Source organism: Balaenoptera ricei, chromosome 16, assembly GCF_028023285.1.
Source record: "Balaenoptera ricei isolate mBalRic1 chromosome 16, mBalRic1.hap2, whole genome shotgun sequence".
NCBI lineage: Eukaryota > Metazoa > Chordata > Mammalia > Artiodactyla > Balaenopteridae > Balaenoptera > Balaenoptera ricei.
Window position 1 is genome coordinate 66,334,834 of NC_082654.1, and position 24,185 is coordinate 66,359,018.

General features: G+C 38.1%; 1 protein-coding gene across 4 annotated transcripts in view; it reads left to right on the forward strand.

Moving 5' to 3' along the window:
- CTNNA3 (catenin alpha 3) overlaps positions 1 to 24,185 on the forward strand; it is a 1,736,704-nt gene that overhangs the window by 88,395 nt on the left and 1,624,124 nt on the right. For all 4 annotated transcript variants that reach the window (XM_059899110.1, XM_059899114.1, XM_059899112.1 and 1 more), the window contains one exon: positions 7,228 to 7,332. In XM_059899110.1, the coding sequence (XP_059755093.1) occupies positions 7,228 to 7,332 (105 nt within the window). The remainder of the gene's footprint in view (positions 1 to 7,227; positions 7,333 to 24,185) is intronic.

Below are 24,185 nucleotides of genomic sequence, written 5' to 3' on the forward strand. Positions count from 1 at the left end.
AAAAAACATCAGTAAGATGACTATCCAAAAGTTACTAGAAAGAACTTCAAATGCTTCCAAGAAGCTTTTGAAAGTTTGAACTTAACATGCTAAAGATATTTACTTTTTATTATGAAATGTAACTTTTTTAATCATGTTGAAACCCAGAATTCTTGGAAGTTAAGGAAATAAAAAGTTCAGAGTCTTGGGGATCTGGACATGTAGTGCATTTAACAATTGTAGCCCTAACTTTAGTGCATACCTTTTATGTATCACTCTGGAATTGTTTTCAAAGGGCTCAAGATCCTTTATGAGGCCGTTATGCATTAGGAATTTTTTTTTAAAGAGTATTTAGGCATGTTGCATTTCTAATTAATGCACATGTAGGAAATATGCCTTAGATTTTGAAGTCAAGAGATCCAATGAAATGAGTCACCAGAGGGAAGCTTTGTTTTAAGCCCTTTAGTTATGGGAACTAAGAGTGAAAGCATTCTTGCATTCTTGAATAATAATTACAAGCTCTATAGATGAAAGCGATATGTTTAACCTAAATGTAGACAAGTAGATTCTGCTTTCCTGTTGAAAAGGGGATAATAATATCAACTAATATTTGTTCAGCCCTTAGTAGGTGTCTGAAGCATGGGCTAAGTTATGACTTTTATATGGATTTTTAATTTTAATCTTCAGGATCCTTTTGAAGAGGGTACTCTTATTATTCTCATTTTACAGATGATAAAATTGATGTTTAGGGAGGTTTACTAGCTTGTCTAAAGTCACCAGTGAGCAAGGAACAGAGCCTAGATTCTCACCCAGGCAGTCCAACTTCAAAGCCAGTGCTCTTAATTACTGAGATCCAGTGGTGATGAAATGTAGGAGAATTTAGGAATCCTTTAGCAGACAGTGGGAGTAGGGGAGCAGCAGTGTGTCTCACACTGGCTACTGCATATTGCCCCGCTGAGGGGCTGAGTGGAGCTGAAATCTAGCCCTCCCTCTGCTGGACAAACTGGGGGCCTTCCTGCTAATACCTACTGGGCTATGTTTACCCTTTTTCTAATTGGTCTGCCAGAAGAACCATATTTTACTAGTTCAATCAAAGGCAAATTTTTAAAAAATTAATTAATTAATTAATTTGGCTATGCTGGGTCTTAGTTGCGGCACACGGGATCTTTAGTTGCGGCACATGGGATCTTTAGTTGTGGCATGTGAACTCTTATTGCGTCATGCAAACTCTTATTGCGGCATGTAGGATCTAGTTCCCTGACCAGGGATTGCTGCATTGGGAGTGCAGAGTCTTAGCCACTGGACCACCAGGGAAGTCCCTCAAAGGCAAATCTTAATTCTATACATCTCTGAGTACCACTGCCTATATTTCCGTTCACTCACAATAGTCCTTTGACTCTGACCTGTCTCTTCCTGTCTACTTCCTCCTTGGTTGTCTCATTCTATCCACCTTTATGTTGACAACTCTGAAATTTGTATTTTCATCCCAGACTTCTCTCCCAAACTCTGCTCTCATATATCCAACTGCCTACTTAACATCTTCGCTTGGATGTCTAACATGCATCTCAAATTTATCATGTCCCAAACTGGGCTCTTCATTTTCCTGTTCCTCCTCTGCAGCAATCTCTACCTCAGTTAATGGCAACTCCATCCTTCCAGTTGCTTCAGACAAAAAACTTAAAAATATCTTGCGTTCTTTTTATCCTGTGTTCAATATGTCAGGAATTCCTATTGGCTCACAATATATCTACAATCTGACCACTTCTGTCCACTTCTGCTGCCACCACCCAGGTCATCAATATGAATTTTGTTGTGTTTTTTGAGTATTTAAATTGTTTATGTACTTATTTATTTTCTCATGAATGTAATGTTGAATGATCACAAAAATAATTTTAATAAAAACAGTAAAGAAATATACATATACTCTTGCATGGAAACCTATAAACTTAAGGAAAAAATAATAACAGAGAGCATTTGAATGAGGGGAAAAAAGAGAGGAAAAGAGAAGTAATTTTGTTATAGAAGCTCGGAAGTCTTCTAAAAGTGGAAGAACTGATGACTTTTTACCCTACCTCTGTGTCAGCTGCATGTCTTAGAAGATTGAGGAAACAATGAAAGAGCAAATCTGACCAAAAAGAAAGAACTTGGTGATATGGAGTTCTAGAAAGTTTGGGCAGGCCGATCCTTAACATTTGTAGTGAGCAGATTGAAAGTGTAAAATGGAGGCCTGCATACCATATTTACATATGTAAAAGCTACAAGTCAAGCTAACAAGCTGCTAAAGTAGGTTCTATCCTCCTATCCTTCTACCTTGAGAAATATGCCTTCAAAATGACCTGGAAGGTATAGATATGTATTTCGAATTCTTGTACTCTTTGAAATTTCTTGTTAGAATGAGGTGGTGGATGGGGAGCTCACCCCTGACCTTGATGGTCAGCTTCCTTTTCTTTCCACTTGTGGCTCTGTCTTGCACTTGAGAGGCCTTGGGTACATGCAGGTGGACAGCCCAGCTTGCAAGTCCAAGCTCCATGCATACTCATCAGCAAACAGCTGCCTCTTGGCTACCTCTCAGGTATAAGGATGGGCATGTTGTAATTCACTCTTGGAAGGATGGATTGCAGGAAGAGGCTGGCATAGGCACTGGAAGTAGGCTTGGGCTGATTGAGCAGAGAGGTGGGGGTACTGGATACCCTGAGTGTGTCAGGGTACATATGGGCTCTGGGAGGACACATCACCTTGGTCTCATGTACTCTTCCAAAGCATGATTGAATGTGTGTCCCCCATGACCTCTCAGAGTTAACTGCATTTAAAAATGAAATGCTTGTTAACTAAATGAATTTAAAATTGCTATAAGCTCAATTTAAATCAAGGAATAGGGCTTCCCTGGTGGCGCAGTGGTTGGGAGTCTGCCTGCCGATGCGGGGGACGCGGGTTCGGGCCCTGGTGTGGGGGGATCCCGCGTGCCGTGGAGCGGCTGGGCCCGTGGGCCACGGCTGCTGGGCCTGCGCGTCTGGGGCCTGTGCTCCGCAGCGGGAGAGGCCGGGATTGTGAGAGGCTCGCGCACCGCGATGAGGGGTGGCCCCCGCTTGCCGCAACTGGAGAGTGCCCTTGCACGGAGGTGAAGACCCAACACAGCTAAAAATAATAAAATAAATAAATAAATAAATAATTTAAAGCAAGGAATAAAGTGGAGTAAAGAAAATTCAGGCATTATGGACAAAGACAACTTGGGGAGACGGGAAGGATCCACATGGGTACTTTGTTCTGCCTTAAGGACTATGCCTGGAGACATCTATTACTGCTGTCAAGAGATTTGTTTCCCTCCCTTTGATTCTGAAAACTGGGATTTTAATCTAGTCTGCCTGTCTCCAAACCTGTACCCTTCCTACTTTACGAAACTGTCGCTATTGGATAGAAGTTGAAAAGTGGCAGGTTTCAACTCAACATAAGGAAGAACTTCATAAAAGTAATCACTGGCATCTAATGGTATAGTGAGCATCTCATTTCTATTCATCCAAGCCCAGTACATTGTTGAAATGAAGGACGCTGTAGGAGGTGTCCTTGATTTGTTTGGGAGGTACTTTCTAACTCTTAAAATTTTGTGGATTATAAAATGCAAACGCCTTGGGGTATAATATCCACACCCTAGTAGAATTTTTGTTTTGGATTCACATTGTGTTATTGCTACAAGAGGTCTAACAATTTGTGGGACTTTGACCTTGCTTTGACTTCATTTGCAAAATTCTACAGTTTTCTGCCTATTATTACCTTGATCTCCAAATCAATTTCCTGAGTTGACTAGAAAATGTTTTGATACTATACACAAAGTGATTAGTATGTATTAGTGTTTTTAATAGTATAGTCAATTTTGGAGTATACAGTTGTATTTAAATGCTTTAAATTATTAGATTTGTCATAATTGTTCCTTTGAAACTTTCAGCATAATTATCTTTGTTTTTAATATCAAACTTTGCTGAAGACACATGAAAGAATGATAAATATTATGAGTATATTTGATTATAAGCATATTTGAAATTCACTATTTTGACTATGTACAAATTTCTATGGTAAGTCACTGGGGACAGTCTTTGGCAGATTCCTATTATTCTCAAGAATACTTCACATATCCATTTTTGCAGTAAGAGAATCATGGAGTGTAGCCATGTGGCATATATTGGGTTGGCCAAAAAGTGCCTTTGGGTTTTAAGTAAAAATAAAAACACGTTTTTCATTTTCACCAAGAACTTTATTGAACAACGTATTCACCCTTTTGTTCTACTACCTTCTGCCATTTTTTAGGCAACTTCATAATTCCTTCTTCCCAAAAGTTTTAAACTTTTTGAGCAAAGAACTGTTCCAGGTGCCTTTTATAGTCTTCCAGGGAATTGAAATTTTTTCCATTAAGAGAATTTTGTAAAGACCGAAATAAATGGAAATCTGAAGGTGCAATATCTGCTGAATACAGCAGATGAATCAGAACTTCCCAGCCAAGCTGTAACAGTTTTTGCCTTGTCGTCAAAGAAACATGCAGTCTTGCGTTATCCTGATGGAAGATTATGAGCTTTCTGTTGACTAATTCTGGATGCTTTTCATCAAGTGCTGTTTTCTGTTGGTCTACTTGGGAGCAGTACTTGTTGGAATTAATCGTTTGGTTTTCCAGAAGGAGCTCATAATAGAAGACTCCCTTCCAATCCCACCACATACACAACATCACCTTCTTTGGATGAAGACCGGCCTTTGGTGTGGTTGGTGGTGGTTCATTTCGCTTGCCCCACGATCACTTCCATTCCACATTATTGTACAGTATCCACTTTTTCATTACTGGTCATGATTTGTTTCAAAAATGGAACATTTTCATTACGTTTAAGTAGAGAATTGCCATGAGGAAAAATGGTCAAGAAGGTTTTTTTTGCTTAACTTATGTGGAACCCAAACATCAAAGCAATGAACATAACCAAGCTGGTGCAAATGATTTTCAACACTTGATTTGGATATTTTGAGTATGTCGGCTATCTCCGACATGGTATAACATTGATTGTTCTCAGTTAATGTCCCTGTTTCATCGCTGTCAACTTCAACTGGTCTGCCCGGCCGTGGAGCATCGTACAGCAAGAAATCTCCAGCACGAAACCTCGCAAACCACTTTTGACATGTTTGATCATTCACAGCACCTTCTCCATACGCTGCACAAATCTTTTTTTTTGCATTTCGGTTGTTTTTTTACCTTTCTTGAAATAATAAAGCATAGTATGCTGAAAATGTTGCCTTTTTTCCTCCATCTTCAATATTAAAATGGTTACACAAAAATTCACCAATTTTGATGTCTTTTTTTAAATGCATGCTGATATGACAGCTGTCACATACAATCTAACAAAATTGTTTTGAATGAAGTTAAAGACAACTAAGTGCTACTAGAGCCATCTTATGGAAAAAACCGAACGAACCTTTTGGCCAGCCCAATATTTGGAGAGCAGTAAGACTTCTAGGTTCTATAATATTTGCCTCTATTTAAAAAAATTGTTATTACTAATCTAAGAATTAGATTACATCAAGATAAGAGCCAATAAGGCAGATTTTTTGTTATAGGGTGGTTTTGTTTGTCCATCTCTCTCTGCACATATATCAGATATATGGTGTGGAAAGGCCTTGGTGAAGCACTGACCTTTTCACTTACATGTACACAAAAACGTCATGATTATCTTTGGTTATATACAGTAACACATTTATGGATCCAGGGGAAGGGTCCAGTGAGTGGGAGAGGTTGAAGAGCAAAGAGATGCTGATTTTATGGAACTAGACCAGTGGGAGTTGAGAAAGGGTAGGAGGAGAATGGGGGTAGACTCTCAGGGGAAGAAGTTGGGAGGGAACATGGGCCCTACACTGAGATTCTGATTTCCCTTAGGGGTTGGAGGCATAGGTATAGGAAAAAGAACAATCTTCTTTCCTAGAATCACTGAGAGTGAGAGGAGTCTTAAAAGGACTCATTCTGGATAAAAGAGACACCATGAAAATGTGTCCTCATTTATTCATTCATTCTTTCACTCATTCATCTATCCATCCATAGTCCATTCATAGAATCAACCAGTCAACTAAAAACAAAACAATTATCTGCCCTTATATCTAAAATAATAAATAGAGAAACTAAAGTAAAAGTAATACATTATAATTCTTTTTTTGTTTTAGTTTCCATGAGTATCATAGGGAATATCAAGATATTTTCTAGGGGCAGATTCTTATGTTCTCTTAGCCTGCAAATATAGGAAACTTTGAAAGAATATAGGTAACAGTTAAATGGAAGGATTTGTGCATTGATAGTAACACACATTCCTGTAGACTCTAAGTTTATTTTTAATAGGCTAAGTTATATATAGGATAGATGTGTTTCTTACTGTTTATCTCTGTGAACCTTCAGTAAATACTTGCTGGGTGATTATTGACTGTGAACAAGTTAATACAAATTGTGGGCTTAGTGATTTGGGTAATAGTCTTCATGGCGGATGTGTTACTTTGAATATGTTATGAAATTCCACATATGGTCATTTGATATATATATGTATTCTTATGCAAAAATCTCACTGCATCGACTTTTAAGATTAATGTTCATGTCTTAAAGGATGGCTTGCAATTTTTTTCTTATTTTGTCTTGCCCAAATATCAATGCCTTCTCAGATTTGTCAGTTTATGATAACTATGCCAATTTATATTAGTTTTTTTTCTGTACAGGAAAGTAAATTGCCCCGAACTTTCTTCTCCAAATCAAAACCCTCAATTCCCCAGACAAATAGAGACATAGCACCTGTCTTCCAAATTCCTACCTGATTCCTCATCTGAGTTGTCATTAACAATAGGCAAAGTATGGTCTCCGGCTGTCTCAGTGCTATGATTTCATGGAAGTCAAAGCACTTGCTTGCTGTAAGATATGTCTCACCAACTCAGCCATTCTTTTTCACTTAAGACTCCTGATCAAATGCAAAGTCACCTTGGCTGGTTATTATTTCAGTCATGAACATACTAGCGTAGATTAATTTGTCAGAGGACCTAAGCCCAGAAGCATGACCTCAGAGAACAGTTGGGGAATATCTTGTTTCTCTGTCGGTGGACTTGGCACCCTGGTCCTCTGAGGGCTACAACTGATAGCAGGAGGAGGTGCTTGAATACTAATCTCACGTACACTATGATTTTCATTAGTGCTTTCCTTTTGAAAGTATTTTTCTTTATTAATAAGTGTCTTTTTGTTTTTGTGCACAGGCAGTCATGTCAGCTGAAATACCAATCACACTGAATGTCAATCCTCAGGATCTGCAGGTCCAGACATTCACTGTAGAGAAGCTGCTGGAGCCTCTCATAATCCAGGTATTAATACCATGGAAATTACAACGTGTAGTAACTGCAAAAGAACTAAAAAACATAGGAAAAATAGATAATGAACCAAGGAAAGATTTGATTTTTGTAGAATGAATTATTATCTCAAATTGTCCTTCAAAATGTTTTTAAAGTGTACAAAAGTATGTATTTAGTAATAATAATGATAAAATTCTGAAGTTCCTCCCCAGATTCTCTTTTAAAAGCAACAGAAGTAATAATATGCGTATGCGATTTTCAAAGTATCTTTATGTAAATTTTCTTGTTTGATAGTCATGAAAACTGAGTGAGGCAGGCAGCATGGTTAAAACCATCCTTGTTACATAGATGAGGAAACAGCCTAGAGAATTTCAGTGACTTGCCCCAAAGCACATGGTGGCTCATTTGTCAAATAGGAAATTATTTTTGAAATACCAAAATGTATGAGAAAAGCAGATATTTAAGGCATTCTGTGATAAAGTCTTTCATAAAGTAAATAATTCCTTGATAATATGCATAATGATTCTCCGACTTATTTATTATGTAAGCCCAGATTTTATTCATAGGCTTTTCTTAAAGCAGAGCTTGAAGAAACTTATACTATAGTATAGATTTAAATTTCTTGTTTTTAACCCAAAATTTGTGAGGAAACCCCCCTTTAGGCCTACCTTACATCATACGTCCTAAGACAAATTGTCTCTTTTTCTAAGGCCTTGAAGTACTCAAGGGTTTCTTAAGTGAGAATCAACAGTGATCTTACCTCTGATAATTTAAAAATCTGCTTGTCTTCTTTGTGAGGTGGATGGTGGGGAGGGGAGTAGCTCTGAGAATAGGCTTTGTACACATTTTTACTTAGCACAGTCGATATCTCTTACTGGAAAGACAATTCAAAACAAGTGCCTCACTGATGATAGCTTAGTCATGAACTTTGGCATCTAAAAGGCACTAATATCTGGTATGAAATTGATACTAGATGATTCTGAGACTCCATTGAAGTCCCTATCTTAGCCACCCACAGAATGGTCTCATGTTAAAAAGAAACAAACAAACATGTTCATTGTTTTTCTAATAGAGTTCACTAAAAAAATTGGAAAAGCAAAACAAAACAAAACAAAACAAAAACCCAACGAAAAACCAGAAAATAAAAAAATACAATTTTAACAGTAAGAGGTAAACATTAATATTGTGATGCATGTACTTCCAGTACAGTAAAATTATGGGTGATTTTTGTTATCTTCTTAGTACTTTATAATATTATAGAATGTAGATATATCTTAAATATATAAAGCATATATATATACAAGGTGGAGATGGTACTGTATATGTAGCTTTTAACTCACTCTTCTATTTAAAATGATATTTTAATAATTTCCTCATTCTTTGTAAGCATGATTTAACAAAACTGCTGTTTAATTATCCTTTATATGGCTGCACCATAGTTTTTTTAAAAAATTTATTTATTTTATTATTTTATTTTATTTATTTATTGGTTCTGGCTGCATTGGGTCTCCGTTGCTGCACGTGGGGCTTTCTCTAGTTGCGGCGAGTGGGGGCTTCTCATTGTGGTGGCTTCTCTTGTTGCGGAGCACAGGCTCTAGGAGCGTGGGCTTCAGTAGTTGTGGCATGCGGGCTCAGCAGTTGTGCTTGCAGGCTCTAGAGTGCAGGCTCAGTAGTTGTGGTGCACGGGCTTAGTTGCTCCGCGGCATGTGGGATCTTCCTGGACCAGGGCTTGAACCCATGTCCCTGCATTGGCAGGTGGATTCTTAACCACTGAGCCACCAGGGAAGCCCTGCACCATAGTTTTTTAAAGTAGCCTCTCGTTTTTGGACATTTAGGTTGTTTCTGTTTTTTACCATTATAAATAATGCTCTTCTGAACATCTTTGTACATAAATTTTTGTCATCCGTTCAAATTGTTTCCTTAGAATTAGTTACTAAATGTAAAAGTAAGTGGCCAAGATAAGAGAATTTTTATGCTTTTTCATATATATTACCAAGTTTTTTGGAGAAGGTTTTGTTTGTTTTAATTAAAAATTTTTTTCTTATTACTCATCCATTTTATACACATCAGTGTATACATGTCAATCCCAATCTCCCAATTCATCACATCACAACCCCCCACCCCTTGCTGCTACCCCCCTTGGTGTCCATGCGTTTTTTTCTCTACTTCCATGTCTCAATTTCTGCTCTGCAAACCGGTTCATCTGTACCATTTTCTAGGTTCCACATATATGCGTTAATATATGGCATTCGTTTTTCTCTTTCTGACTTACTTCACTCTGTATGACAGTCTCTAGATGCATCCACGTCTCTACAAATGACCCAATTTCGTTCCTTTTTATGGCTGAGTAATATTCCATTGTATATATGTACCACATCTTCTTTATCCATTCATCTGTCGATGGGAATTTAGGTTGCTTCCATGTCCTGGCTTTGTAAATAGTGCTTCAGTGAACATTGTGGTACATGACTCTTTTTTTTTTTTTAAACATCTTTATTGAAGTATAATTGCCTTACAATGGTGTGTTAGCTTCTGCTTTATAACAAAGTGAATCAGTTATACATATACAATATGTTCCCATTTCTCTTCCCTCTTGCATCTCCCTCCCTCCCACCCTCCCCATCCCAACCCTTTAGGTGGTCACAAAGCACCGAGCTGATCTTCCTGTGCTATGCGGCTGCTTCCCACTAGCTATCTATTTTACATTTGGTAGTGTATATATGTCCATGACACTCTCTTACCCTGTCACATCTCACCCCACCCCCTCCCCATATCCTCAAGTCCATTCTCTAGTAGGTCTGTGTCTTTATTCCCGTCTTGCCACTAGGTTCTTCATGGCCTTTTTTTTTTCCCCTTAGGTTCCGTATATATGTGTTAGCATACTGTATTTGTTTTTCTCTTTCTGACTTACTTCACTCTGTATGACAGACTCTAACTCCATCCACCTCATTACAAATACCTCCATTTCATTTCTTTTTATGGCTGAGTAATATTCCATTGGATATATGTGCCACATCTTCTTTATCCATTCATCTGTCGATGGACATTTAGGTTGCTTCCATGTCCTGGCTATTGTAAATAGAGCTGCAATGAACATTTTGGTACATGACTCTTTTTGACCTATGGTTTTCTCAGGGTATATGCCCAGTAGTGGGATTGCTGGGTCGTATGGTAGTTCTATTTGTAGTTTTTTAAGGAACCTCCATACTGTTCTCCATAGTGGCTGTATCAATTTACATTCTCACCAACAGTGCAAGAGGGTTCCCTTTTCTCCACACCCTCTCCAGCATTTGTTGTTTGTAGATTTCCTGATGATGCCCATTCTAACTGGTGTGAGGTGATACCTCATTGTAGTTTTGATTTGCACTTGGTTGAGCATTCTTTCATGTGTTTGTTAGCAATCTGTATATCTTCTTTGGAGAAGTCTCTATTTAGGTCTTCTGCCCATTTTTGGATTGGGTTGTTTGTTTTTGTGATATTCAGCTGCATGAGCTGCTTGTAAATTTTGGAGATTAATCCTTTGTCAGTTGTTTCATTTGCAAATATTTTCTCCCATTCTGAGGGTTGTCTTTTTGTCTTGTTTATGCTTTCCTTTGCTGTGCAAAAGCTTTTAAGTTTCATTAGGTCCCATTTGTTTATTTTTGTTTTTATTTCCATTTCTCTAGGAGGAGGGTCAAAAAAGATCTTGCTGTGATTTATGTCATGGAGTGTTCTCCATATGTTTTCCTCTAAGAGTTTTATAGTGTCTGGCCTTACATGTAGGTCCTTAATCCATTTTGAGTTTATTTTTGTGTATGGTGTTAGGGAGTGTTCTAATTTCATTCTTTTACATGTAGCTGTCCATTTTCCCAGCACCACTTATTGAAGAGGCTGTCTTTTCTCCATTGTATATTCTTGCCTCCTTTATCAAAAATAAGATGACCATATGTGTGTGGGTTTATCTCTGGGCTTTCTATCCTGTTCCATTGATCTATATTTCTGTTTTTGTGCCAGTACCATATGGTCTTGATTACTGTAGCTTTGTAGTATAGTCTGAAGTCAGGGAGTCTGATTCCTCCAGTGATGTTTTTTTCCCTCAAGACTGCTTTGGCTATTCGGGGTCTTTTGTGTCTCCATACAAATTTTAAGATTTTTTGTTCTAGTTCTGTAAAAAATGCCATTGGTAATTTGATAGGGATTGCATTGAATCTTTACATTGCTTTGGGTAGTATAGTCATTTTCACAATATTGATTCTTCCAATCCAAGAACATGGTATATCTCTCCATCTATTGGTATCATCTTTAATTTCTTTCATCAGTGTCTTATAGTTTTCTGCATACAGGTCTTTTGTCTCCCTAGGTAGGTTTATTTCTAGGTATTTTATTCTTTTTGTTGCAATGGTAAATGGCAGTGTTTCCTTAATTTCTCTTTCAGATTTTTCATCATTAGTGTATAGGAATACGAGAGATTTCTGTGCATTAATTTTGTATCCTGCAACTTTACCAAATTCATTGATTAGCTCTAGTAGTTTTCTGCTGGCATCTTTAGGATTCTCTGTGTATAGTATCATGTCATCTGCAAACAGTGACGGTTTTATTTCTTCTTTTCCAATTTGTATTCCTTTTATTTCTTTTTCTTCTCTGATTGCCGTGGCTAGGACTTCCAAAACTATGTTGAATAACAGTGGTGAGAGTGGACATCCTTGCCTTGTTCCTGACCTTAGAGGAAATGCTTTCAGTTTTTCACCATTGAGAATGATGTTTGCTGTGGGTTTGTCATATACAGTCTTTATTATGTTGAAGTAGGTTCCCTCTATGCCCACTTTCTGGAGAGTTTTTATGATAAATGGGTGTTGAATTTTGTCAAAAGCTTTTTCTGCATCTATTGAAATGATCATATGGTTTTTATTCTTTAATCTGTTAATATGGTGTATCACATTGATTGATTTGCATATATTGAAGAATCCTTGCATCTCTGGGATAAATCCCACTTGATTATGGTGTATGATCCTTTTAATGTGTTGTTGGATTCTGTATGCTAGTATTTTGTTGAGGATTTTTGCACCTATATTCATCAGTGAGATTGGTCTGTAATTTTCTTTTTTTGTAGTATCTTTGTCTGGTTTTGGTATCAGGGTGATGGTGGCCTCATAGAATGAGTTTGGGAGTGTTCCTTCCTCTGCAATTTTTTGGAAGAGTTTGGAGAAGTTATTAAACAAGTTCTCACAATTTATTTCCGATTTTGTTCCAGTGCAATTAATGGGGGTGGGGTGGGGAAATGACCTTCATTTTGGAGACGGCTGGTAAAGGCAAGTACATTAATGCCACTGCATAACCCTATTTGTACTATAACTATGGAACGTTAGAGCTGGACTTAAGATTTGTTAATCACAAAGGCTGCTGGCATATTTCTTAGGAACAGAGAAAGTATCATTATGGAGAAACTACTTTTTATATTCTAGATGAAATCAATAGATGTTTTGCTTTATTCAAGTACCTTGATATAGCGGTCAATAGAGAGTTTTCTCAGTAAATTCACATTAAAGAGTATGCTGTTCACAATATATGTGTATTTTTCTGGCATGTTTAAAAACTATTTAATCTATAAACATTTATTGAATCCACCTAGAAAATTAGAAGGGTGAAAATAACCTGAAGGGTGAAAATAACTCTTTTGAAAAGTGTGATTATGCTAATTTTAGAGGGCTTTTAATGTGATGCCTGGATTCAGACTTTTCATGATCTGCAAGTAAATGAGTCAGGGGAAGGGAAGTTAGTACTTATTGTATGCCAGATAGTTCTCAGTTACATGAAAGTGGAATTGCTAATTTTATCTTCAAGGAAGTTTGGTATACTACTTCACCAATATCTCAGAAGAAAAGTTTCTAGATCTTAGTAATACTCAAGTAAAATGAAATTAAAAATGTTAATAATTTATAGAATATTTACTATGTTCAGGAACTATCTCATAAAGGAGAATTTTTGTACAACAAAATTATTTGCATACACTCTTGATTTTCATTATAATGGGTTTCTCCTTATAAAAAACAGTACATTTCAAAGTTATTAATTTAAAATAACTAACATTTTTGGATTTGATGCATAACCTTCTTGTATCTGTCACTTTGATCATGTATTACCTATTAATACAAGTAAAAAATTCCATTAAATTATATTAAAGGTTTTTTCCCTAGAATAGCATCATACTGAATATCATATTCCTTTTTTTCAGAGAGTGTTTAATTTGAAATAGTTACATGGTTTATTTTAAGCATGTAATATAGTCTTCGATTATAGTGGGAAACATTCCAAAAGAAGTTAATGATTTTTAGTTCATAATGCCACCAGATAATATTACCAGTTTAGTAACCCCATTAAAAAATTTTCACCTTTCATCATTATTTATCTTCATGTTATATTCTTTGCTTTCAAGGTTCCACAGAAATTACTTACCATCTCTGTATATAACTCAAAGTGAAAATTATGTTTAAATTTTTGGAGTAATTGGTCATAGATACTATTATGTCACTCTGACTTCTAAATTCATTTATTCATAAATCTTTATTCTGCTCTTTTTATAGTTACCAGAGTCTTCCCCACCAAACCTGATTTATCTTTAATCTATTTTTTTTTCTCTTGGAGACAGGTAAATCACTAGGTCATTTTGCAGGGATGTTCAGCCTGGGATATATTTCAGTCATTCACTTGCATTTTCTGTGTGTGATAACTTACACAGTTGCATCCTTCTGTAATAAATTCCTCCAATGGATCAGAAATAATTTTTTTCTCAGCAATTACATTTTTATGATTGCAACTGTAGGCATCTGTACTTTATCACTTTCAAGATCCAAGTTTGGCAATGCAGTGCAGAAAGTCTATTTATGCAGAATTGCGATGAAGAGAATTTACATCTCTATGTTGTATGCTCTCTGAAGGAGATACAAACTGCTAAATCATGCTACAGTCATTACATAAAGGAACTGTCTATAATCTTATTTGTCACAAAATACAATTTGCTATGTGTCAGATTCATGTCGATTGTGAGCTAGAAGGATTAATTTAAAATACTTTATCTTAAAGAGCAATAACAAGCTCCTTATAATGTTATCTCCTGTGAGATAGAAGATCTTTTTTGGGGCAAAGGTTCAAATATATTTTCTGATGTAAATATATCCCATGTTTTCAAGTGGTGAATATAGAGTTAGATCAATAGTAATAAACATTATTCCTCTGGTTCCCACCTCTAACTCTTATAGGACCTCCTAGCCTTTTCAAGGTTTCCACTTCGATAGTGTTTCACATCTATTTCTGGGAGTCCCTTAGGGATGGTTTTTATATACTCTATATACTCATTGGGTCAAGTTGAAGAATATCTGCTCAACTTTTTATCAGTCAGCATAAGCTAGGCTATGCTGTGATAAGACAACTCCCAAATCTCTGAGGCTTAACAAAAGTTCGTTTCCTGCTCAAGCTACATTTTTCCCCCCCATTTCTTAAGGGCTGCCTCCCCTTCATTTTATTTTATTTTTTAGCATCTTTATTGGAGTATAATTGCTTTACAATGGTGTGTTAGTTTCTGCTGTATAGCAAATTAAATCAGCTATATGTATATATATATATCCCCATATCCCCTCCCTCTTGCATCTCCCTCCCACCCTCCCTATCCCACCCCTCTAGGTGGACACAGGGCACCGAGCTGTTCTCCCTGTGCGATGCAGCTGCTTCCCACTAGCTATCTGTTTTACAGTTGGTAGTGTATATATGTCAGTGCTACTTTCTCAGTTCGTCCCAGCTTACCCTTCCCCCTCCCTGTGTCCTCAAGTCCATTCTCTACGTCTGCAGCTTTATTCCTATCCTGCCCCTAGGTTTGTCAAAACCATTTTTCTTTGTTTTTTAGATTCCATATATATGTGTTAGCATACAGTATTTGTTTTTCTCTTTCTGACTTACTTCGCTCTGTATGACAGACTCTAGATCCATCCACCTCACTACAAATAACTCAATATCATTTCTTTTATGGCTGAGTAATATTCCATTGTATATATGTGCCACATCTTTAACCATTCATCTGTCGATGGACACTTAGGTTGCTTCCATGTCCTGGCTATTGTAAATAGTGCTGCAATGAACATTGTGGTACTTGTCTCTTTTTGAATTACGGTTTTCTCAGGGTATATGCCCAGTAGTGGGATTGTCAAGCTACATTTTTAATGTGAGTTGGCTGGGGGTCTCTGCTTTAATACAGGCACTCAGGGACCCAGGCTAATGTAGATTCCATCTCAATATTTATTTCCACTATGGTTACAACAGCGAAAGAGAACATTATGAATCTTGCAAGGGCTCCTAAAATGTCCACCTGGATATGACATATGTCACTTCCACTCACATTGCTTTTGTCAGAGAAAGTTATGTGGTCAGTGGGGATGCTAGATGTGTGATCTTGCCCTGTGCCCAGGAGAATGGGAATATTTGTGAACAGCCCTAAAAACTATTATCTTTCCATTGTCTCCTTTTTAAGGGTTCCTTTTTTGTTAACTCTGCATCTAATGACTAGTCACCTTTCCACCCTGATCACAGCTGACTTTATCAGGATGGGCAACTGTCTTATTGACAGTTATAGGTTGGCAAGAAGCCTGTGAGGCAATCTGTCATGAGAGCTCTGCCTCTGGGGATGTTGGTGAATTGGTCCAATTGCCATCCTCTCTTTGGGGAACTGACTTTGGGGAGAGTTATTCAGTTACCTACCGTTAAACAGTTATATCATGTACAAAGCTGAAAGACACACAGAAAGAATTAGAGACATGGAGGAAAGTTCCTTCGGAGCAGTTTTCAAGTTTAGATCCACAAACTCCTGCTGTTGAGGGACAGTAAGATTACCTAGTTACCATGGTTTTAATGGAGCTTTCCAATTTACAAACCACAAACTAGTCTCAGAATAATACTCTAGCCTCTGTGGGGCCTCACAGTTTCCAGTTCCCTTGAGCATGGGCTGTGTAGGCCCGATGCTTGTCTTCCTTATGTCATCTGATTCCCTGGCCTCCTATCTCCTCAGTGGCTGAAAGTTCAAAGGAAGTTCTGTTAGTAGCAGGAAGCCAGGGTTCTTATAATTGCCCTCACTTACTTAAGCTAGAATAGAGATTTTCCTTCAAAGCTTCTCTGCTGCTCTTCTCTTCATCTCCAATTTTTGGAGTCTCTGAGGTTTGACTCACCAATGCCCCCAGAGCAGTCTATCCACCATGTTTTTCCATTTTGCCTGGTTGCATCTTGTTGATGTGTGGAAGGTAACTGCCAATAATACCCATTTTAAGACTAGAAATGGACATGCCAAGGTCTCAATGCCTCTAAAGCTTTGAATCCTCAAGGTAGCAGAACTGGGCTCCTTCATAAGAGGGGAGATTACCTCTCTTCCTAACTGTGCTTCACTCTGTCATATGGGTCCCAATGAAGCATGTACCTAGAATCACATAAAGTTCCTTATGAGAACAACGCCTTTCGGCTTTTCCCCTAATCTCCTTCCTCTCCTTGTCCAAGTGTCTGGATGGAAACTGTTAATCCTTACTCCTCTCAGCACCATGTTCTTCTTTTCTCCTTGACTCCTATGCAGAACCTCTCTGCCATACTGCACTCTCAGCATAATTTCTTTCTCCTCTCTTTTAGCCAAGGGAAAAAAAAATAGATGACTTGATGCCCAAAGGGTTCATTTCTACAGAGAGATCTGATCGACTTCCAGGTAACAGGGAGAGGACCTGCTTTGGCTTCTTAGCCTCCTAGAATATAATTTCCTTTGTTTCTTTCAGAAAATAATTCAAGTTTCATTTGTTTGTGGTTGATTTCTGTCATTTTTATAGGTCATTTTGAATAAGCATGATGCCATTTACTTATATTTCTTTGGTTTTATCTCCAAGCTTCTTTTTTTCATCCTTGCTGTTTTTTCTATCAATAGAATTTATGTCAGAATTAATCTTGAAGCTTCCAAGAAAATCTCAAAGACAAGTCTTCACACATATAGTGTTCTTGTAGATTATAATCAAATATTGGAGTTTTGACTATAATCTTAACAAGTAACCTTGAAAGTTAGTAAAGTAAATGTCTTTTAAATACTTATATGTCCAAGGCTTAATAAGTATAAAGATGTTATTTTTACAGTAGGATGAAGAAATAAACTTAATTCTGCCTCTCTAATGTTTTACAGGTTAAGGTGATTCAGTATAGTTGACTCTAATAAAGTGAATTCTTCAATTTCTGCAATTTCAATTACTGCTAGAAAACTGCTCCCATGGGAAAGTTGTTAAGCTATAGTGTTCCTTGAGAAACAAATAGTTGAGAAAAAGGAAGCCACTTCTTAAATTAAAATAAAGATAAGAAAATCTGGTCGCTATTTGATTAAAATAGCACTAGTCCCATGGGAGTGTGTATGGTGAACATACAAGGGATGCCCCCACCACCAGAACGTGGTAGCTTTGAACTTAGCTGTGGGCAGATGTCAGTCTTGGAACATGCTTCACCTCTTCTCAGCTTGCTTCCTAGGCCTTTTATTCTATCAGACTCTGATTTTTTTTTTACTTACTCCAATGTTGTTGCCCTGTTGTTCTGGGTTCTCTGTTCACCTCTGATCCACTTCACTTCTATGAATACTGTTTTTTTCAACCTTTTCCTCCACAGATTCAGATTGATCCCACAGATATCCACTTCTAGGTTAGCTGTGGAATAAGATCTTTCATTTATTAACTGATTCTGCAGGCAGCTGGTGGTATAGACTGATAAGCCCAGATCCGCTTGCCATTTTAGTGGAAAATGCTAGATTGATGGGAGCAATTGTGGTTCAGCTGGCTGAAAGGATAGAAGAGTCCATACCCCCCCATATGTGGACATTTTCACTGCCTGTGGTTGATTCTACCCTTCACAGAATCCCGTGGTCTATTTTAGAACACTCAGCTTGTCCCAGGAGATACTGCTGCAGCTTGACAACTCCATGACTCTAGACCAGGGGTTGGCAAACTTCTTCTGTGTCCAGGTCCAGATAGTAAATAGTTTCAGCTATGACAGCTGTATGGTTAGGCCATTCAAGATGGCTGTTCTCTTGCTCTCTGTAGATCCCCCTGTTCAACCAGTCCCTGCTTCACTCACGTGACTATCCAATCCTCTTAATTATAGGTCTTAATTAGTCCTTGTTAACTGAGAATCCCACCTGACATCAGTTCCCCCCTATAAATTGTAGCCTCCTTCTCCCCTTAGTAGTGAAGACTGCTGCCATGTCCTGCCCACTGTCTGCTGTAAATGGTGGGGGTGTCGCTCCAGGACTCTGTGTAAGATCCCTCTGACCAATAAACCACTGATGTCTCTGTCACTGTCTATGGGCTCTTTCTTTAGCCTCGAGGCTGGGCAACTACAAGGCTTGCAGGCCTGTGGGGTCAGCACAACAACAGCCATAGGATCTCTGTTGTAACTATTGGGCTGGCCAAAAAGTGCCTTCGGTTTTTAAGTAAAAAGACACATTTTTCACATTCACCGAGAACTTTACTGAACAACATATTCACCTTTTTGTTCCACTACCTTATGCCATTTTTTAGGCAACTTCATAATTCCATCTTCCCAAAACTTATCTTTTTGAGCAAAGAACTCTTCCAGGTGCCTTTTATAGTCTTCCAGGGAATTGAAATTTTTTCCATTAAGAGAATTTTGTAAAGACCGAAATAAATGGAAATCCAAAGGTGCAATGTCTGGTGAATACGGTGGATGAATCAGGACTTCGCAGCCAAGCTGTGACAGTTTTTGTGTGGCCATCAAAGAAACATGCAGTCTTGCGTTATCCTGATGGAAGATTATGTGTTTTCTGTTGACTAATTCCAGACGCTTTTTGTGGAGTGCTACTTTCAGTTGGTCTAATTGGGAGCAGTACTTGTTGGAATTAATTGTTTGGTTTTCCAGAAGGAGCTCATAATAGAGGACTCCTTTCCAATCCCACCATATATACAACATCACCTTCTTTAGATGAAGACCGACCTTTGGTGTGGTTGGTGGTGGTTCATTTCGCTTGACTCATGATCTCTTCCATTCCACATTATTGTACAGTATCCACTTTTCATCATCCATCACAATTTGTTTTAAAAATGGAATGTTTTCATTACGTTTGTAGAGAATCACATAAGGAAATACGGTCAAGAAGGGTTTTTTTGCTTAACTTATGTGGAACCCAAACATCAAAGCAATGAACATAACCAAGCTGGTGCAAATGATTCTCAACGCTTTTTTTGGATATTTTGATATTTTGATATTTGGCTATCTCCCATGTGGTATAACGTTGATTGTTCTCAATTAATGTCTCGATTTGATCACTGTCAACTGGTCTACCCGACCATGGAGCATCTTCCAGCGAAAAATCTCCATCACAAAACTTCGCAAACCACTTTTGACATGTTTGATCATTCACAGCACCTTCTCCATACACTGCATAAATCTTTTTTTTGCGTTACAGTTGCGTTTTACCTTTCTTGAAATAATAAAGCATAACATGCTGAAAATGTTGCCTTTTTTCTTCTATCTTCAGTATTAAAATGGCTACACAATAATTCACCAATTTTGATAAGTCTTTTTTTAAATTCATGCTGATATGACAGCTGTCACATACAATCTAACAAAATTGTTTTGAATGAAGTTAAAGACAACTAAGTGCTACTAGAGCCATCTTATGGAAAAAAACCGAACGAACCTTTTGGCCAACCCAATACTTTGCTGTTGTAGTTTGAAAGAAGCCATAGACAATATATAAACATATGGATGTGGCTGGGTTCCAATAAAACTTTAATTACAGAAACAGGCAAGTGGCAAGATTTGGCTCTTGGTACTTAATTTGCAGATCCCTGCTCCAGACTGACCATTTTCTCTTGGAGATACTCTGTACTTACACTGGTTAAGGAGGGGTAAGAAATGGACACTTTCCCACACGCAGTTGAGAGGCCTTGTGAGATAAATTGTGGTTTATGGCTAAGCCCTGTGAGAGACACAGAAGCCTCATTTGGGGGAAGAGTGCTAACTAGGCAACTCAGAAAATTCCTCTTACTGTTGAGATCCTGTTTGCCCAATGGTTTTTAACCCTGGCTGCACATTAAATTCACCTGGGGGAGCTTTTAAAAATCCCAGTGCCCAAGCTACACAGGAAACCAATTAAATGAGAATCTTTGGGAGTAGGACCAGGCAGTAATTTTAAAAGCTCCCAGATGATTACAATATGAGAACTGCTGTGCTGGCAAGTATATCAGCCAGTGGTGATCATGGTTCTGCCTCTTGGAGCAAGGCTTGCCCCAGAATGGTGCCCCTTCTTTGTCTTTTTAATGGGGTTTGGTGGTGTCCATCTTGAATAAATTTACAAGGAATTCCCCAGGGGGTGGTGGGTAACCTCCTTCATCAGCTCTGTTTGTAATATGCTCAGTTGGTTCTTCTGGGTCCGAGCAGGGCTGTTAGTAGCAGCTCTAGGAAAACTACTGCAGCTGAGAGGTCTTGGAGCTACTTTCTGCAGCTGTCTTTTATCCAGCAACCTACCACTAGATAGCATTATGGATCCACGTATGAATTAGTTTATGGGGGACACTAGGATTTTGAGTACCCATGGCATGCTTTGTTTTGGTGGTCTCAGCTTGAGGTGGAGGAAGTGGAAATGAGGAAGGAGATTCATAATGCACAAGTCTGAAATTACTATGTGGTGTTACATCACATGAAGAAGTTTACACTTACAATTACCTGTACCAGTGCTTCTCAACCTTAGCTGCAAAAGGGCATCACTTGAGGAAGTTATAAACATCCTGATACCCCCTAGGCTACAGCTAAGGCCAATCAAATCAGAATCTCTGGAGTAGGACACCATTAACAGTATTTTTGAAAGCCTCCCAGGTGATTCTATTGACAGTAAGTAGAGTAGGACCTTGCTGCCACCAAAGTTTTGTCCATGGACTGCCACCATCAGGCTCCTGTGGGAACTCCTAAAAATGCAGAACCCTGCCCCAGATCCATTGAATCAAAATCTATGGTGTAATAAGATCCCAGGTGATTTGTATCACTTTAAAGTTTGAGAAGCTGGTGTAGGAGACTGTAAATCTCAACTTTTAAACTGCAACCTTGGGTAGCCAGAGTGGAAAACCACTGCCCTATATCTCTAGCTACGTGCTGAGTGGTGCTTAAGTGGTGAAGTCACCAGGAGTTTCCAAACTGATACTCATATCATTGCTCTGCAACTGAGTCCTTGAAGGGGATTCTCAAGAGTGATTGTCTTGTGTGACCAGTGCATTTCTTCTGAAGAAGATCTGCCTCTCCCATACTTCGACTTAGGTCTAGCCACCCCGACTCCCTTCCCTCTCCAAGCCTGTGGCTAGTCTCATGCCAGGTGATTCTGTTCCACCCAGAAATGGCTTTGGGACACTAGGAAGCATGGCCTGAGAAATGAGATTTTTCAAGGGCTAGTGCTTCTCCTTTAGGGCGTTTGGAACCAGGACACAGTTTGTTATAATCTAGGCATAATTTTTTATCTCTGGGAAAGCTGCTTAACTTGGTTATAGCTGAGTTTGGATATACCGTTGACCCTTGAACAATGTGGGGGTTAGGGGCACAGACTCTCTGCAGAATTAAAAATCTGCACATAACTTACAGTTGGTTCTCTGCATCCATGGTTCCTCAGTATCCACAGTTCCTCAGCTGCAGATTCAACCAGCCTCGGATGGTGTAGTACTGTAGTATTTAATATTTAAACAAATCCATGTATAAGTTGATTGCAGTTCAAACCCATGTTGTTTAAGGGTCAACTGTGTATACATATATATTGTGTGTATATATATATATATATATATATATATATATATATATATATATATATATATGCATATATATATTATTATAGTACTGAGTGTTCTGCAAGTTAAGGCTTAACAAATGTGGTTAGTGATTTTCATATGAGTGTTTTCTTTTAGGAAACAATTTGCATTCTCAACCCTGATTTGCAAGATACTGCATTTCTTTCTTTCTTTTTTTTTTTTAACATTTTAATTGGAGTATAATTGCTTTACAATGGTGTGTTAGTTTCTGCTTTATAACAAAGTGAATCAGTTATACATACACATATGTCCCCATATCTCTTCCCTCTTGCGTCTCCCTCCCTCCCACCCTCCCTATCCCACCCCTCTAGGTGGTCACAAAGCACCGAGCTGATCTCCCTGTGCTATGCGGCTGCTTCCCACTACTATCTATTTTATGTTTGGTAGTGTATATATGTCCATGCCACTCTCTCACTTTGTCGCAGCTTACCCTTCCCCCTCCCCATATCCTCAAGTCCATTCTCTAGTAGGTCTGTGTCTTTATTCCCATCTTCCCCTAGGTTCTTCATGACCATTTTTTTTTTCTTAGATTCCATATATGTGTTAGCATACGGTATTTGTTTTCTCCTTCTGACTTACTTCACTCTGTATGACAGACTCTAGGTCCATCCACCTCACTACAAATCACTCAATTTTGTTACTTTTTATGGTGAGTAATATTCCATTGTATATATATACCACATCTTCTTTATCCATTCATCTGTCAATGGACACTTAAGTTGCTTCCATCTCCTGGCTATTGTAAATAGAGCTGCAGTGAACATTTTGGTACATGATTCTTTTTGAATTATGGTTTTCTCAGGGTATATGCCCAGTAGTGGGATTGCTGGGTCGTATGGTAGTTCTATTTTTAGTTTTTTAAGGAACCTCCATACTGTTCTCCATAGTGACTGTATCAATTTACATTCCCACCAACAGTGCAAGAGGGTTCCCTTTTCTCCACACCCTCTCCAGCATTTATTGTTTGTAGATTTTTTGATGATGGCCATTCTGACCGGTGTGAGATGATATCTCATTGTAGTTTTGATTTGTCTTTCTCTAATGATTAATGATGTTGAGCATTCTTTCATGTGTTTGTTGGCAATCTGTATATCTTCTCTGGAGAAATCTCTAGGTCTTCTGCCCATTTTTGGATTGCGTTCTTTGTTTTTTGATATTGAGCTGCATGAGCTGCTTATAAATTTTGGAGATTAATCCTTTGTCAGTTGCTTCATTTGCAAATATTTTCTCCCATTCTGAGGGTTGTCTTTTCGTCTTGTTTATGCTTTCCTTTGCTGTGCAAAAGCTTTGAAGTTTCATTAGGTCCCATTTGTTTATTTTTGTTTTTATTTCCATTTCTCTAGGAGGTGGGTCAAAAAGGATCTTGCTGTGATTGATGTCAAAGAGTGTTCTGCCTATGTTTTCCTCTAAGAGTTTGATAGTGTCTGGCCTTAAATTTAGGTCTTTAATCCATTTTGAGTTTATTTTTGTGTATGGTGTTAGGGAATGTTCTAATTTCATACTTTTCCATGTAGCTGTCCAGTTTTCCCAGCAACACTTATTGAAGAGGCTGCCTTTTCTCCACTGTATATTCTTGCCTCCTTTGTCAAAGATAAGGTGACCATATGTGCATGGGTTTATCTCTGGGCTTTCTATCCTGTTCCATTGATCTAATTTCTGTTTTTGTGCCAGTACCATACTGTCTTGATTACTGTGGCTTTGTAGTATAGTCTGAAGTCAGGGAGCCTGATTCCTCCAGCTTCATTTTTCGTTCTCAAGATTGCTTTGGCTATTCGGGGTCTTTTGTGTTTCCATACAAATTGTGAAATTTTTTGTTCTAGTTCTGTGAAAAATGCCCTTGGTAGTTTGATAGGGATTGCATTGAATCTGTAGATTGCTTTGGGTAGTAGAGTCATTTTCACAATGTTGATTCTTCCAGTCCAAGAACATGGTATATCTCTCCATGTATTTGTGTCATCTTTAATTTCTTTCATCAGTGTCTTATACTTTTCTGCATACAGGTCATTTGTCTCCTTAGGTAGATTT